General features: G+C 41.6%; 1 protein-coding gene across 1 annotated transcript in view; it reads right to left on the bottom strand.

Moving 5' to 3' along the window:
• The window catches only part of tgfbi (transforming growth factor, beta-induced), an 11,814-nt gene extending 5,432 nt beyond the window's left edge, over positions 1-6,382 (bottom strand). The window contains exons 1-6 of the mRNA XM_083685856.1: positions 6,223-6,382; positions 5,798-5,896; positions 2,526-2,590; positions 2,155-2,312; positions 453-617; positions 106-264 (exon numbers count right to left, since the gene is read on the bottom strand). Coding sequence (XP_083541982.1) covers positions 106-264; positions 453-617; positions 2,155-2,312; positions 2,526-2,590; positions 5,798-5,896; positions 6,223-6,338 — 762 coding nt within the window. The 5' untranslated portion in view covers positions 6,339-6,382. The remainder of the gene's footprint in view (positions 1-105; positions 265-452; positions 618-2,154; positions 2,313-2,525; positions 2,591-5,797; positions 5,897-6,222) is intronic.
• Between the last annotated feature and the right edge of the window lie 6,273 nt (positions 6,383-12,655).

Genomic DNA, 12,655 nt, shown 5'->3' on the forward strand with positions numbered 1-12,655 from the left:
GGCCGAAAAAAAAAGACAAATAAACAAACAAAAAGAAATGACAAATAAACGTATTAACTATGTAAAATGAATCTCAACAGACAAAAAGAATGCATAAGGTAACACTGATTGACTTACACGAAGACTCTCCAGATCATCATCAGTGTCAATGAAGTTGTGGACATTGTTGGTGATGGCGGTGATGACTCGGTCCACAACGTGCACAATTCCATTAGTGGCATGCTGATCTGTTTTCACCAGGCGAGCGCAGTTCACTGTCACAATCTTTATTGACAAAGTACATTTTCGGTTTGAGTTAATCTCCGGAGATTTTGAACAAAGATCAAACAGTAAAGCAAAATTCAGAGAGCTACACATTTCGCTTTTGTAGTTGAGCTGTCTATTCAAAACAGTTGTATTCCAATTTTGCTCCAATCTAATTCAATAAAAACTATTGGATATGTGATACTTACTCCATTTGGGTAGTGGTGAATGTGAACATCAAAGTCCTGGTACATGGAAGTGAAGGCGGATCCATGCTTGAGGTCATCGGAGGTCAGACGGCGGTTCACCATGTGGTAGTGCAATGCATTGAGCAGCTCAATGTTGACATTGCTCACCAGGGCATCCAAAATTTCCTAAAGAAACACATACACTGTGTTAATGTCATAAGGCCATTACTGTCAGGGTTCTGTCTAGCCACTAGAGGGTGGCAGAGATCGCCCCCAGAGACTATTGGACCACAGGTGTTCCTGATCTTGACCCTAATTACCTCTCCTTAAGAGAGGGTCTTTTCTGTTTGGTTGCTTTTGCTTGGGAATCGCCTACGTTGTGCCATGGCCTCTCGAGTTTATATCTTTTGTTTCTCTGTCTCAAGTATTCCTGGTTTTGTTATTCTCTAGTGTTTCCTTTGTGTCCTGTGGATTATCAGTAAAATGGCTTATTTGTCTTTCAACTGCATTCCCTCATCTGGTCTCTGCTCCTGGGTCCTACACTACATAACCTCACAGCAAGCTAAGACCCTAAAATGGACCCAGCGGCGATCGACCAGCTCTGGAGCGTCGTGTCCCACCGACTTTGTATCCCGGAGTGGCCACTGCCCAAGCCTCAGCGCCCAGTGCGTCAGTTGTCGGCGTAGATCCCCCGTGAACCAGACCCGTGAACCCGAGCCTACCAAGCCAGTCTCCCGGTTTCCAGAGCATCCCGAGCCCTCCTAGCCAGTCTCCTGGTTCCCCAAACCCATCAAGCCAGTCCCCTGATTTCCCGAGCACCCCAAGCCCCCCCGAGCCAAGCCCCAGCCACAAACCAGCTATAGGAGCAACGGTGGTTTTGGCCCACGCACCCCTCCGGTAATATGCAGTCCATCCCAAGCCTTGGACCGGCTTCCATCCCGAGCCTCGGACCGGTTTCCAGCCCGAGCCCCTACTGGCCCTGGTCCCCCCTGTGCCTGGACTTCGTCATGGGATTACGTCCGTCGCAAGGGCAGGCCACTATCCTGGCGGTCGTCGACCAGCCGACTGCATGGTGGTCACTCAGGTTCCGAGGCTGGAGCCACTCCTAAGGGAGGGGATATTGCCACGGTTCCGTCTGGCCACCAGAGAGCGGCAGAGATCGCCCCCAGAGACTATTGGACCACAGGTGTTCCTGATCTTGACCCTAATTACCTCTCCTTAAGAGAGGGTGTTTTCTGTTTGGTTGCTTTTGCTTGGGAATCGCCTATGTTGTGCCACGGCCTCTCAAGCTTTCTCCAGTTTCTTTTGTTCCTGTCTTGAGTATTCCTGTTTTTTTGCTATTCTCCAGTGTTTCCTTTGTATCCTGTGGATTATCAGTAAAGTGGCCTATTAGCCTTTCAACTGCATTCCACCGTCTGGTCTCCTCTCTGCTCCTGGGTCCTACACTACACAACCTCACAATCACGATAATTGTATGCTTAGTGAGTTTAAAAACATCAATATTGCTCCTAAAAAGACTTGCAGAAAGACTTTGATATGTTTGCCCTTAGCATAGAGTTTTGTTTTAACAGGGTTGATCAAATCTCAAAAATTGGAATTGATAACCTTTGTTTGTCCACTCTATGGAAATTAATTTCCTCTAAGGTCAGCACATCACTTGTATTTCAGTTGCACTTTCTGTTCATGGTTCCCGTCTGGAGTGGCGGCTAGAGAAGAGACTCACATTGGGTAGAGCAGCCCAGGCCTCATTGCTGGGGGCAAAGAAGGTGAAACTGCCTGGTCCCTCGATCTCCTCCTGCAGGTTGGCCCTGGATGAGTACATCTGAGTGGTGGCGGCTCCAACCACCCCCAGGGTGTTGTAGATGTTCGACAATGGCAGGGCTGAAAAAGATACGCAAGCTCATAATATGGTCTTCATGCAAGGAAATGTTCATGCTCATATAAATCAACTTTTAACTCTATTGCTAAAATGAATTATTCCACTTTTCATTCTACATGGCCTCACAGAAATTATTCTATCAAATTGGTCAGGAACTGATGACTGGCTGTTCCTGGTAGTTAACTGTCAGAAGCATGACAGTCAATGTTCCTTACCAGCGGGACAACCCTTCTCTCCAGGAAGCTTCTCGTAACCAGGGCAACACTCGTAGCTGATCACCCTGTCAGCGCATAAGAGCAGATGTCAAGGATAGGTCTATCAGAATAGAGATTAAATCAGTTCAACTTCCGGCACTCCCTTTCCCTTCCCATTGAAAAGATAGAGCAATCTGTCTTAAATGATGCAACCGCAGGTTCTACATTTTGTGCATTTCAGATATTTCCACAATAAATCTGAAACTGGCCTCAGCTGGTCTCGGAGGGTCATAAAAACTAATTTCCTTAGAGGGCAGAGGAATCCAGAATTGTCCAAAGGAAACTCCTGAAAGGGGACTATGGGACCAATACTGAAACACAGGCTCTTGCCAGTAAAAACAAAAGAGGAAGAGCCAAACTAAGGTGTACTACTAAGCTACCGTGTAAAAATGTGACCCTTAAAGTTCAGTCTTAATATCAGCTGCAAAAATAAGTTCATTTCCAAGAAGAGGAAGTTTTCAACTACATTTAGCAAGTTCCACACACAGTTAATTCTTCGACACATCAGCCTTTGATTGAATTTAAAATGGTTTATTACTTGCTGATTAAAAAAGAATAAACATCTAACATTGATGACCCTTCAAAGTTTGTGGGGGAGGGGTGGGGTAATCCTTACTTTTAGAAAGGGGAAGCCCTGTAAAACAGAGGGGACTGGAAACCAGACTGAACTGATTATCAAAACAGATGGTAACTGAACTCCTATTTGTTCTCCTCAAGCATAAACAAAGATGGTAGCCATGGATTTCTAACAAAATAAACAGTAAGGTTGCATAATTCAAACACTGTGTACATTAAGCATCCAAGTGCTGTGGCCAAGTTATCTACCAGAAGTGCTGTAAAGAGAGAGCCATTTGACATGGGTTCATGCTGAAATGGCCATGCTTAATAGATTTGGATTTACAATGAATTCAGCTGTGGCTTAATGTTTTTTACTGTATCAAAACAAATCACAAATGCTTATGTGATTAAATATAAACAACACACATTTCTAAACTAAATATGCAAGGAAAAATGTAACATTTAAAAGATGCTTTTGTTATTTTTGGGATACATACACCTATGGTCACACTCATTTAGAAACATTAGGAGTGATTGAGGATCAGAGCTGAAGAACCAAAGCATTGACAAGTGGGGCAGAGAGGGAGGGGGTTTGAAGGGTTATTGGTGATGGGGAGAGTTATGGGTCTCCCCTCGAGTGACCTGTGACCTTCCTACCACCGCCACCTCCCCTTGCCCTACATGCAACCTGCCTCCCCCCTCTCTCTACTGCACATTATGGGCCACTCACACAAAGGAAGGGATTGTTCACGATGAAAGCTAGACACCCTCAGCCCTCAAAACCCCTTTCATGGATGTCTGTAAATCTAATCAAATTAGATGGAAGCTGATAAAAGCTTTGGTCTTTGTTTATGCAAGCCAGGTTGCCCTTTTAGTACAGCCTTCCTGAGCACTCTGAAATTGACAGGATTTGCTATGGAAAAAAACGATTTCCTCCCCTATGAATGATTTGTGTGTGTTTAGGGATAGAAGTCCTTCAACAGTAGCCTCTGAAGCTGTCATTTCCTACACACATCCAGCGCCCACAGCAAAGTCCACTTCCTCTTTAACTTTCAAGAGGATTGCAATGAAAGAAATACTGTTGTGAAATGCAGTCTCTTCTTACTGGTCAAGTTTGTATCTGTGGTTTGATTTTCTTCAAAAAACATCAAGGTCATTTCATAATACGTAGAAAGGGATCTAAAATAGCCTAACAAAAAGGAACAGAGAGACACACTCATATACACTCTATGACACACAGGTTCTAAATAGCAAATGCATGGCTTTTTCCATATCGCATTTCCTATAATCAGCTTAATAGTGTAATGATCTACACATGGGTTTCCCTAATGTACAAGTCAATCTCAGTGGAATGTAAATATAAACCCAGTAACTGATAACACCTTGCCCCCTGCAGGGACGGTTAAAACTGACGTCAATCAAACTAGTGCTACTGCAGAAGGTTGTCATTCCATCCGCTGCTTGCCTACCTCCCTCCCCAAGGTCCAAGACAGGCCTGGAAGATTGATGTTAGTAATCTGAGTGTTCCGTGTCCCACAGAGGTGGTCAAGGTATTTAACCCTCCCATGACTGACTGATTGAGAAAACACACACAGTATTCATTATTTACTATGTCAGTAGTACTTATGAACCCTATATAAATACAATTTAGTCTAGAAATCAGTGTCTTATCATTGAGATTCACTAACAGTGTTGTGTCTCATGACCTTACATCACATTAATGGTCTGACTTGGAAAGATTCCATTTAATTTCTAGGTTTTTAAGATGGAACACTTTTGATTTTATGAGCAAAATAAGAATGTCCAAAAGTAGTTTTCCTGGAAACTATAAAAGAATGCCTCTGTCATATAGCCTACTATGGACAACACATTATTGGGTAAATGCTGTTAATGTTCATGTTTTAAAACTAAAACATTAAGTCATTAACACCTTTACGAGACATTTTCTCCCATGGCTGTTGGAAGGCTTGTGTTAGCAGAGTGGGTGTCTACTCCACACAATGGCTTGAGACCGCCTTAGCAGGAATCAACTAGCAACTAGTGTTGAAGCTCTCTCTAAGGATGGGGGAAAAGTATTTCTCAAAATTTCCACTTCAGCAGTATACTGAAGTGCTGACTGTACTAATCTAAACAAGGTTTTATAATGACAACCTCCGTCCTGAAATTATTTAAAACAGACCTCACTGAACAGTCAGTGAGCAATTATGGTTAGCTACTGGAATATTTTAGCTATTGGTTAAGGATAGAATTTGACTTATTTAGTCCTAAAAGTGCCACATTTATCATGCTTTAGGTTTCAATATATTGGAAGCTGGTTTTATTAGACAGCAAAAACGCTTTCTAATATTGTGTTTTAAGAGATATTGATTAATTTTCCAATACTTAAGTTGTGGAGCTCAACTACACTCTGCTTCTCCCCAATCTAGCCCCTGTCTCCTGCACAGTAGAGATGCTGGTTTTAATAAATGCTGTTCAGGCATGGGAATCAAGCAGACCTTTTTCTCATTAGATAAACACAATTACTCTAAATTATTTATAAAATTGTAATATGTTATGGGCAAAATCAATGCATATTGAAATCATTACATTCAAGGCACCATGTCTGCTCCCTATCTGATAGTACATTTGGCACCCCCAAAAGATTTGAGTTCAAAATGTAGTTCAAAATTACTCACGTTGACTTGCCGCAGATTTTGCGATGGTACCATTGTTTGCAGTTGGTGAAGTACTTCTTGTCAGTGCCCTGTATCTTTTGCATCGCGCACACGTTGGGTCTACAAGAGATAACATATTTCAGATTAGCGAAAACATGTTATGCCATTGCAAAGAGTAATAGGTAAGCAACAAAGGAGTTGGAAATAAAAATGATAGTTGATTTATAAAAACATAACTTTTATGAGCAATTATGCACAATCATCAATGAGCTAATACGGGGTAGGTCTACCTTTACAATCATGAAACCATTGAGTATTCTTTGAGATTATTGAAATTATATGAACAGATTGAAAACAGCTTCGTCCAGACCAGTCCTGATGGAACTGCAGAGCGCACAACTTTGCGCACAATTCATATGTGCTTTAAAAGCGTATATGAGGCTTACCCATGTTGTCTTCCTCTTATTCTGCTGTGCTGAAGAACTGATTGATAAGGTGACTTTGCAACACAAATCGTTGCAATCAAGGTGAGAGCCAAAGCCAACAAAGTTAAGTGCTTCATTTTGTCCTTTTCCCCTTTTTGGCCTCCCTGCACGCTCCAGACAAGTCGGGCTCGGGAAGCGCTCGGTCTATGAATATATAGTGAGGGGACTCCTTGGTTATGGGGAGGGGCCTGGAGCGTAATGCAAGACAAACCACCAGTTCTTGTTAAAATGAAGGAAAAAATGTAGCCTAAAGTAATGTTAATACAATAAAGGAAAGTTATGCACATTAAAATAGGTATAAATAGATCGTTGTGTAAATTTTTGAGATGTCCCTATTGGGTCAATGAAACCATTCTTATCAGACCTGTTAATGACATTTCATTATATCAATCAATTTGATTATATGCTTGGCACTTCAAATATGAATGGGCTCTTTTAGTTTAAGTTGTGTACATTCCTCACATATTGTATGTGAGACTGACAGAGTTTAAATCTGGGTTTCTTGCACACTACAACACCACCTTAGCCTACTGAGCTAAAGTCTAGGCATTATTAAGTGTTCAGGTCTCAGGCAATTTCGCCAACCCACCTCTGTGTGGTCTCCAAAGCATCTATATTACATAAGAGCTTTACTACCATGCATGCATACAATCAACATATACTTCAGAATGGAGAATATTTGAACTATCAAATACTTTGGAGATTAACAGCCAGGATATGCATGGCCTCATACAGTACCTCAAACAGAGTGCTCTCTCTTTGACCCCAACACAAAGCATTCAGCCAATATATTCGGTCATAGACCTGGGAACACTGACAACAGTCCTTTTAAAACATCTGTCTTGCCCACACAGCATTTCCGTAGAAATGAGCCATTGTTTCAACTTTTAATGGGATTACTAAAGCTACAGCTATGACTATGGGCTAGTAACCTAATATGGCACCAGTAGCAGAGTTGCAACGTTTGGGAAAAGGAAAAGCATCCATCCAAGGAGGACAGAATGTCTTTCAGATTTTTGTAATGTCACCAACTGAGACCTGAATTACTTTAGCAGATCCAGAGCAGTTACTTTTGGCCTCTTCCTCTGATCTGCACCATGGAAACCACACAAAGCATCCTGTGTTATTTGGGAAAGTGGCACGATACAGCAATTCAATGTAAGCGATTGATTATTCTCAGCAATATCATGCAAAATTGTAACATTGATTAAAGGTTATCAAACATTTTGGCATATTGAGTACTGAATCTACAATAATCTTCTTCACTGTATAAAAGTGAATCATTTTTTTCTTCTAAAAGGTTAATGTTGACACAAGCAACGTGGAAAATCAACTCTTGCTGATTACGATGTATTAGTCATTCACTAGACTAAATACATCAACTCACTCACCAAGTAACTTTTTGGATCGCCATGGTTCAGACATTCAATCATCAAAATGCCTCTCTTGCAACATGATCATATATTTCCAGACCACATTTCATCTGACTGTAATACCTCTGGTGTCAACCGCTAATGGGTAATATTGTGAAAATGGAACTAGAAATATTCCTTGATATTTCACTCAGACATGGCTTCAACGTTTATGACACACAGCACACTATTAAACATCTCAGGACCCAATGTGGGGGTTGCCCTTAGCTTTGAAGCAACCCAGAAGTTGCAGTGCTGTAAAGTAATACCCATTGACTCTGCAGCCTTGTACTCTGACATCGGAGCTAATAATTAAATTAATGTTGATTCAGGCCACCACTAAATATTTGACTGCACAGAAAGTTGTGCCAAATCGACCAAGAGTTGGTTTCTGTAGGGAACATGATTAACTAAAGCTATACCCCCAGTCAGAAAATCTTTTGGAATCATTTCCACAGAGCAGCCTCCAGTGTCAGGTTTGAGGGGGGACCTATAAATCTACAATACCAGTCTCTAAAAGCCCCTCTTGTTCCCCTCAATGCCGCCATAATGCTCCATTGGCCATGTGGTATTTTCAAGTAGCTCACTTCCTCTATAAGAGGGAGCTTCAGGGGTTAGTTTCAAAGATCTAGCAGAGCTTGCTGGATGGTCTAGCTCTACAAGACAACGTTATGTAACGTGGGCTTTGTAACAGCAGCCATTTAATTCAATTTTGGATATTTAGCTGCTGTTGAACATTCACTCTGATGACGTCCTAAAGAGGGGAAAGTACCCAGACTTTCTAACAATGTGGTATTTGTCTACAAATACCTATCAGCGGAGAAACACAGCAGGTATACAGGATGCTGCATGGAGTTCCAACCACAGTACACCATATGCCACGTCTACAATCATACCAAAGATTACATAGTCTGATGCAAGCACTAATTCTTGTGAAGCCATATCTTCAATACTAAAGGGCTACTGTGGAACCCCAGTCTTCTTACTCTCGATGTGTATAGACAATTATTGTGTGAGACGCTTTCCTGTTAATGTGTTCTAGATATGCCTTCTCTTAACCAAGCGTTTCCCATTAAATGTATTTAAATTTTAATGACTTGCCTGGCATGTGTGCTGTCTACATTTGTGAGCCTCAGTTATTTTAACTGGCTGGTTTGTTGGAGGGGAAAAAAACTAACATTACTATTATTTAAGAGGCATTCTGTAGGGTCAGAGAGTTGGTGGGCAGCTGAGGACCCCTGTCCATTGTCTCCAGAGACAGACAGGTAATGATGCCCCAGAGACCTATAACGCACCATTATCATTCTCTTCAAACAAACACAAAATGACTGAATGAGTGATACAATGTATCTGCATGAGCCAAATGGAAAATGTTGTATGATTGACATTTAGAATACAATCAGGGGCCATGCGCAACAGCATTAGGTGTTTCATACCCAAGACCTGGTTCTCCATAAGACACAGTTCTTCAGTTAATCACTATTATTTTCAGTAATAAAAAACGTCTTTGAGAATTGCTCATATACTCAAACGATCAAAGTGGACTGACAGGTCTTATCTGGAAGCTGCTAAGCTGTATTTCTTATTTGTTATTCAAAGACAGAGATGAAATATGACATGTTACTTTGTGGACGTCTGCTACCTCTATTACTTTTTATGGCCAGTTGCCATGGGGCCTTGTGCTGAATGTTTAACTATGCCGCTGCCAGAGCAGTACGCATTCCTCTGCATCGAGCCAAACGGCCTAAAATTAGATAATTTTTCAATTGATTGAAAGCATTACCATGAAGATCTCTGAAAAAAGATGTGGGTGAGGTGAAAGCAATATGAATTGCTCTCTGGAGTAGAGGAAATTCTCTGGGTTTTTATCTCTATGTGATTAGACAATGCACCTTTGAATACATTTCAGTGCTGTGACTGATGCCACATTTGTTGTCTTCAACCATTCCTTCTCTTTCTCTGTCTTTTCTCATTCCCTCCTGAATGTGATCTTCCTACCACCAACTTGCCCCACTGACCTTGTGCCGCCCCCACCATGTTTAGCGTTTTCAAAGGAAGAGGAATCTGTTTTTAAAGTTGGTCTGTTCTGCAGCATCTCCAGTCACGTTGTAGCCAGGTTTTTCCACAGAAAACCTTCAGGGAAAACAATTAAGATGTTTTTCCAATCTCCTCTGGGGTACCAGAGGTCTCCTCACTGTCTGCCACCACTTCCTGCATACATGCTAAAGCTAACTCGAACCAGAAAACAATTTGAGTTACCATGGATATGAGTGTTAGCTGTAGACAAAATAAAACCTGGAGACCGGTTGTGGGACTACCACACCCTTTTCTCTCGCTCCATCACTATGCATGCTGTAAAAGATATAACTACACTGATATGCAAGCACCCCCCCCCCCCCCCCCCCCCATACTTAAGAGTGTAAACTTAAGGACAAAAGTAACATTGGATTGACTTCTGGAGCATAGACAGAAGTCAACTCAGACAAAACAGGTGTCTTTGTGTATAAAAGTAAGTCGTTGCATAAGTACAATGGAATCTGTCCTCTAAACAATCCCACAGTACAAATTTTATTTTTAAGTGGCATCCTGTACTATCTCTTGAATCAACATGGCATGCCAAAAACTGCATCATGGTCCACACATCCTTCGGAATGGCACAAGGTCTCTTTGTTATTGCCAGGCATTCTTCTTGACATTGCTCATTAGAGCTGTTTTCAGTGTTTATCTGTTTAGCATTGTATCTGGTTTGGCAAGGAATTGATGTGCCTCTCATGAATCAAGGTCTCGGATGCAGCCTACAGCTAAGATCGTATTGTGTAGTCCAGCAGAGGCTGGTGGAGGCAGAAATTGGAGGACGGACTCATTGCGATGCATGGATACCACTCCTCAATCAATTCCATGCATTACAATGAGCACGTCCGACGATTTCTGCCTCCACCTCCCCTGCCACCCCTTGTGTTGTCTGTCCAGTTAGTGACGTACACTCACCGAACACTTTATTAGGAACACTATACTAATGCTGGGTTGTTCCCAAAACAGCCTCAATTCTTCACAGCATTGATTCCACAAGATGTTGGAAATATTCCTTTGAGATTCTGGTCCATGATGACGTGATTGCATCAAGCAATTCCTGTAGATTTTTCAGGTGCACTTTCAAGCTGTGAATCTCCCGTTCTGCCACATCCCAAAGGTGTTCTATTGGATTCAGATCTGGTGATTGGGAAGGCCACTGAAGAACACTGAACTCATTGTCATGTTCATGAAACCAGTTTGAGACGACTTTTGCTTTGTGATATGGTGCATTATCATGCTGGAAGTAGCCATTAGAAGATGGGTAAATTGTGGCCATGAAGGGATGCACATGGTCAGCAAAAATACTCAAATAGGCATTCAAGCAATGATTGATTGGTATTAACGGGCCTAAAGTGTGCCAAGAAACCATTCCCCACACCATTACACCACCTCCACCATGAGAAGGTGTACAGGTGTTCCTAATAAAGTGTTCAGTGAGTGTATATTTTGAGTGTAATCGCTATAGCACAAGTGTAGCTTTGTGCTTGTAGTTGGGTCAGGTTACTAGGCAAATGTCTCGAGGTGACATGGGTCAGCCTCATGTTTGTACTCAAACTGTAGGTTGATGAGTGCCCTCTTCTGGTAGCCTATATCCTGAAATCATATTTGATCTTTTTGATTCACTCCAGTTGGTACAATACAAATGAAAGTGGCAAAGAAAAGTAGCTTCTGTGCAAATATGAAATAACTCCTGTAGAGTACATCCCAGAAACGCTGAACTTCACTCACTCATCATTGGCTTTCTTAGGAGGATTACTGAATCTACAGTACACAATTAACATATTATTTTACCCATTGGTCAATAAAATGCATTGGACACTGGACACACTGCAATGCATTGGACACACTGCACAGTTCGTCAAATATCTCACCATCTGCAGGTTTTATTGGAAAAAGTCGTTTTTGAGGGGTAAATGTAACTTTTTCCACCACCTGTATGTTTTCAATACCATCCAGTTTTTATATCCAAATCAATATGTTTATGATCATTGTTGGCTAAACATGGACATGTTTTTGTGTTTTGCTCGTACATGAGGTTTTGTCATGACTGTTAGGGTCAGGGCGACTGTAACACAATGTTACATTTCCCTTAAATCAAGCAGCTTTAAGACGAAAACTAGTTATTTTAACTTTGAGATGGTATGAGTTATACAAAAATCTATCTTTTGATAGCCTTAGAATTGTAGAGTGCAAATAAAGTTGTAAACGTTATGGTCTGAGTATAGTTTGGACCTATATGATTACAGAGCCGTAAAATGCCTCTAGTTATACTTATTTGATGTCTCTACACTGTCTTGACTGGGAACACGAGGAACTATACAACAGCAAAACATTTTGGGAGCTAAGTGAGTTTATTTGGTCTATTTTGTAGGTGTTACACCGTCATCTATAGAGACCTATAAATGGTATGAATGATTATAACAGATGTAGGTTTCTTATATATAAAAAAGACTGGTCTCGACTGAGTGGTCTCCGAGTAATAGAGTTAATTGCAAACATTGGTACAATTGCCCCCCGGTCTCCTTTAATTTACAATAAAAGTGCCCAGTCTTGGTATGTGCAGGAGGAATGAATGAGCATGCAGCAATACAGTATTAAAGCATATGGCAAGCTGAACTCAAGCTGTGATCTTGCGCTTTTTCACCCACCCCCACCGGTTGGCAATTAGAGAGACAACAACCTAGCCACGGAAAACCGCTCCATATGACACCTGATCTGTTGTTCATCTGTCAGTCTGACTACGTGCGAGGTCGTGTACACTGTAGACTACCTCACCTGAAAACGAGATATCGGTTACGTGACGCTTTACCTATTTATTTGCGCTCCATCACTGTGACGAGTGATAGAGAGCGGGAACCGCAATCGAAGCACCTGCTGAAAGTAGGTAGGCCTACTAGTATAAACGGGAC

Source organism: Argentina silus (assembly GCF_951799395.1).
Source record: "Argentina silus genome assembly, chromosome: 15".
Lineage (NCBI taxonomy): Eukaryota > Metazoa > Chordata > Actinopteri > Argentiniformes > Argentinidae > Argentina > Argentina silus.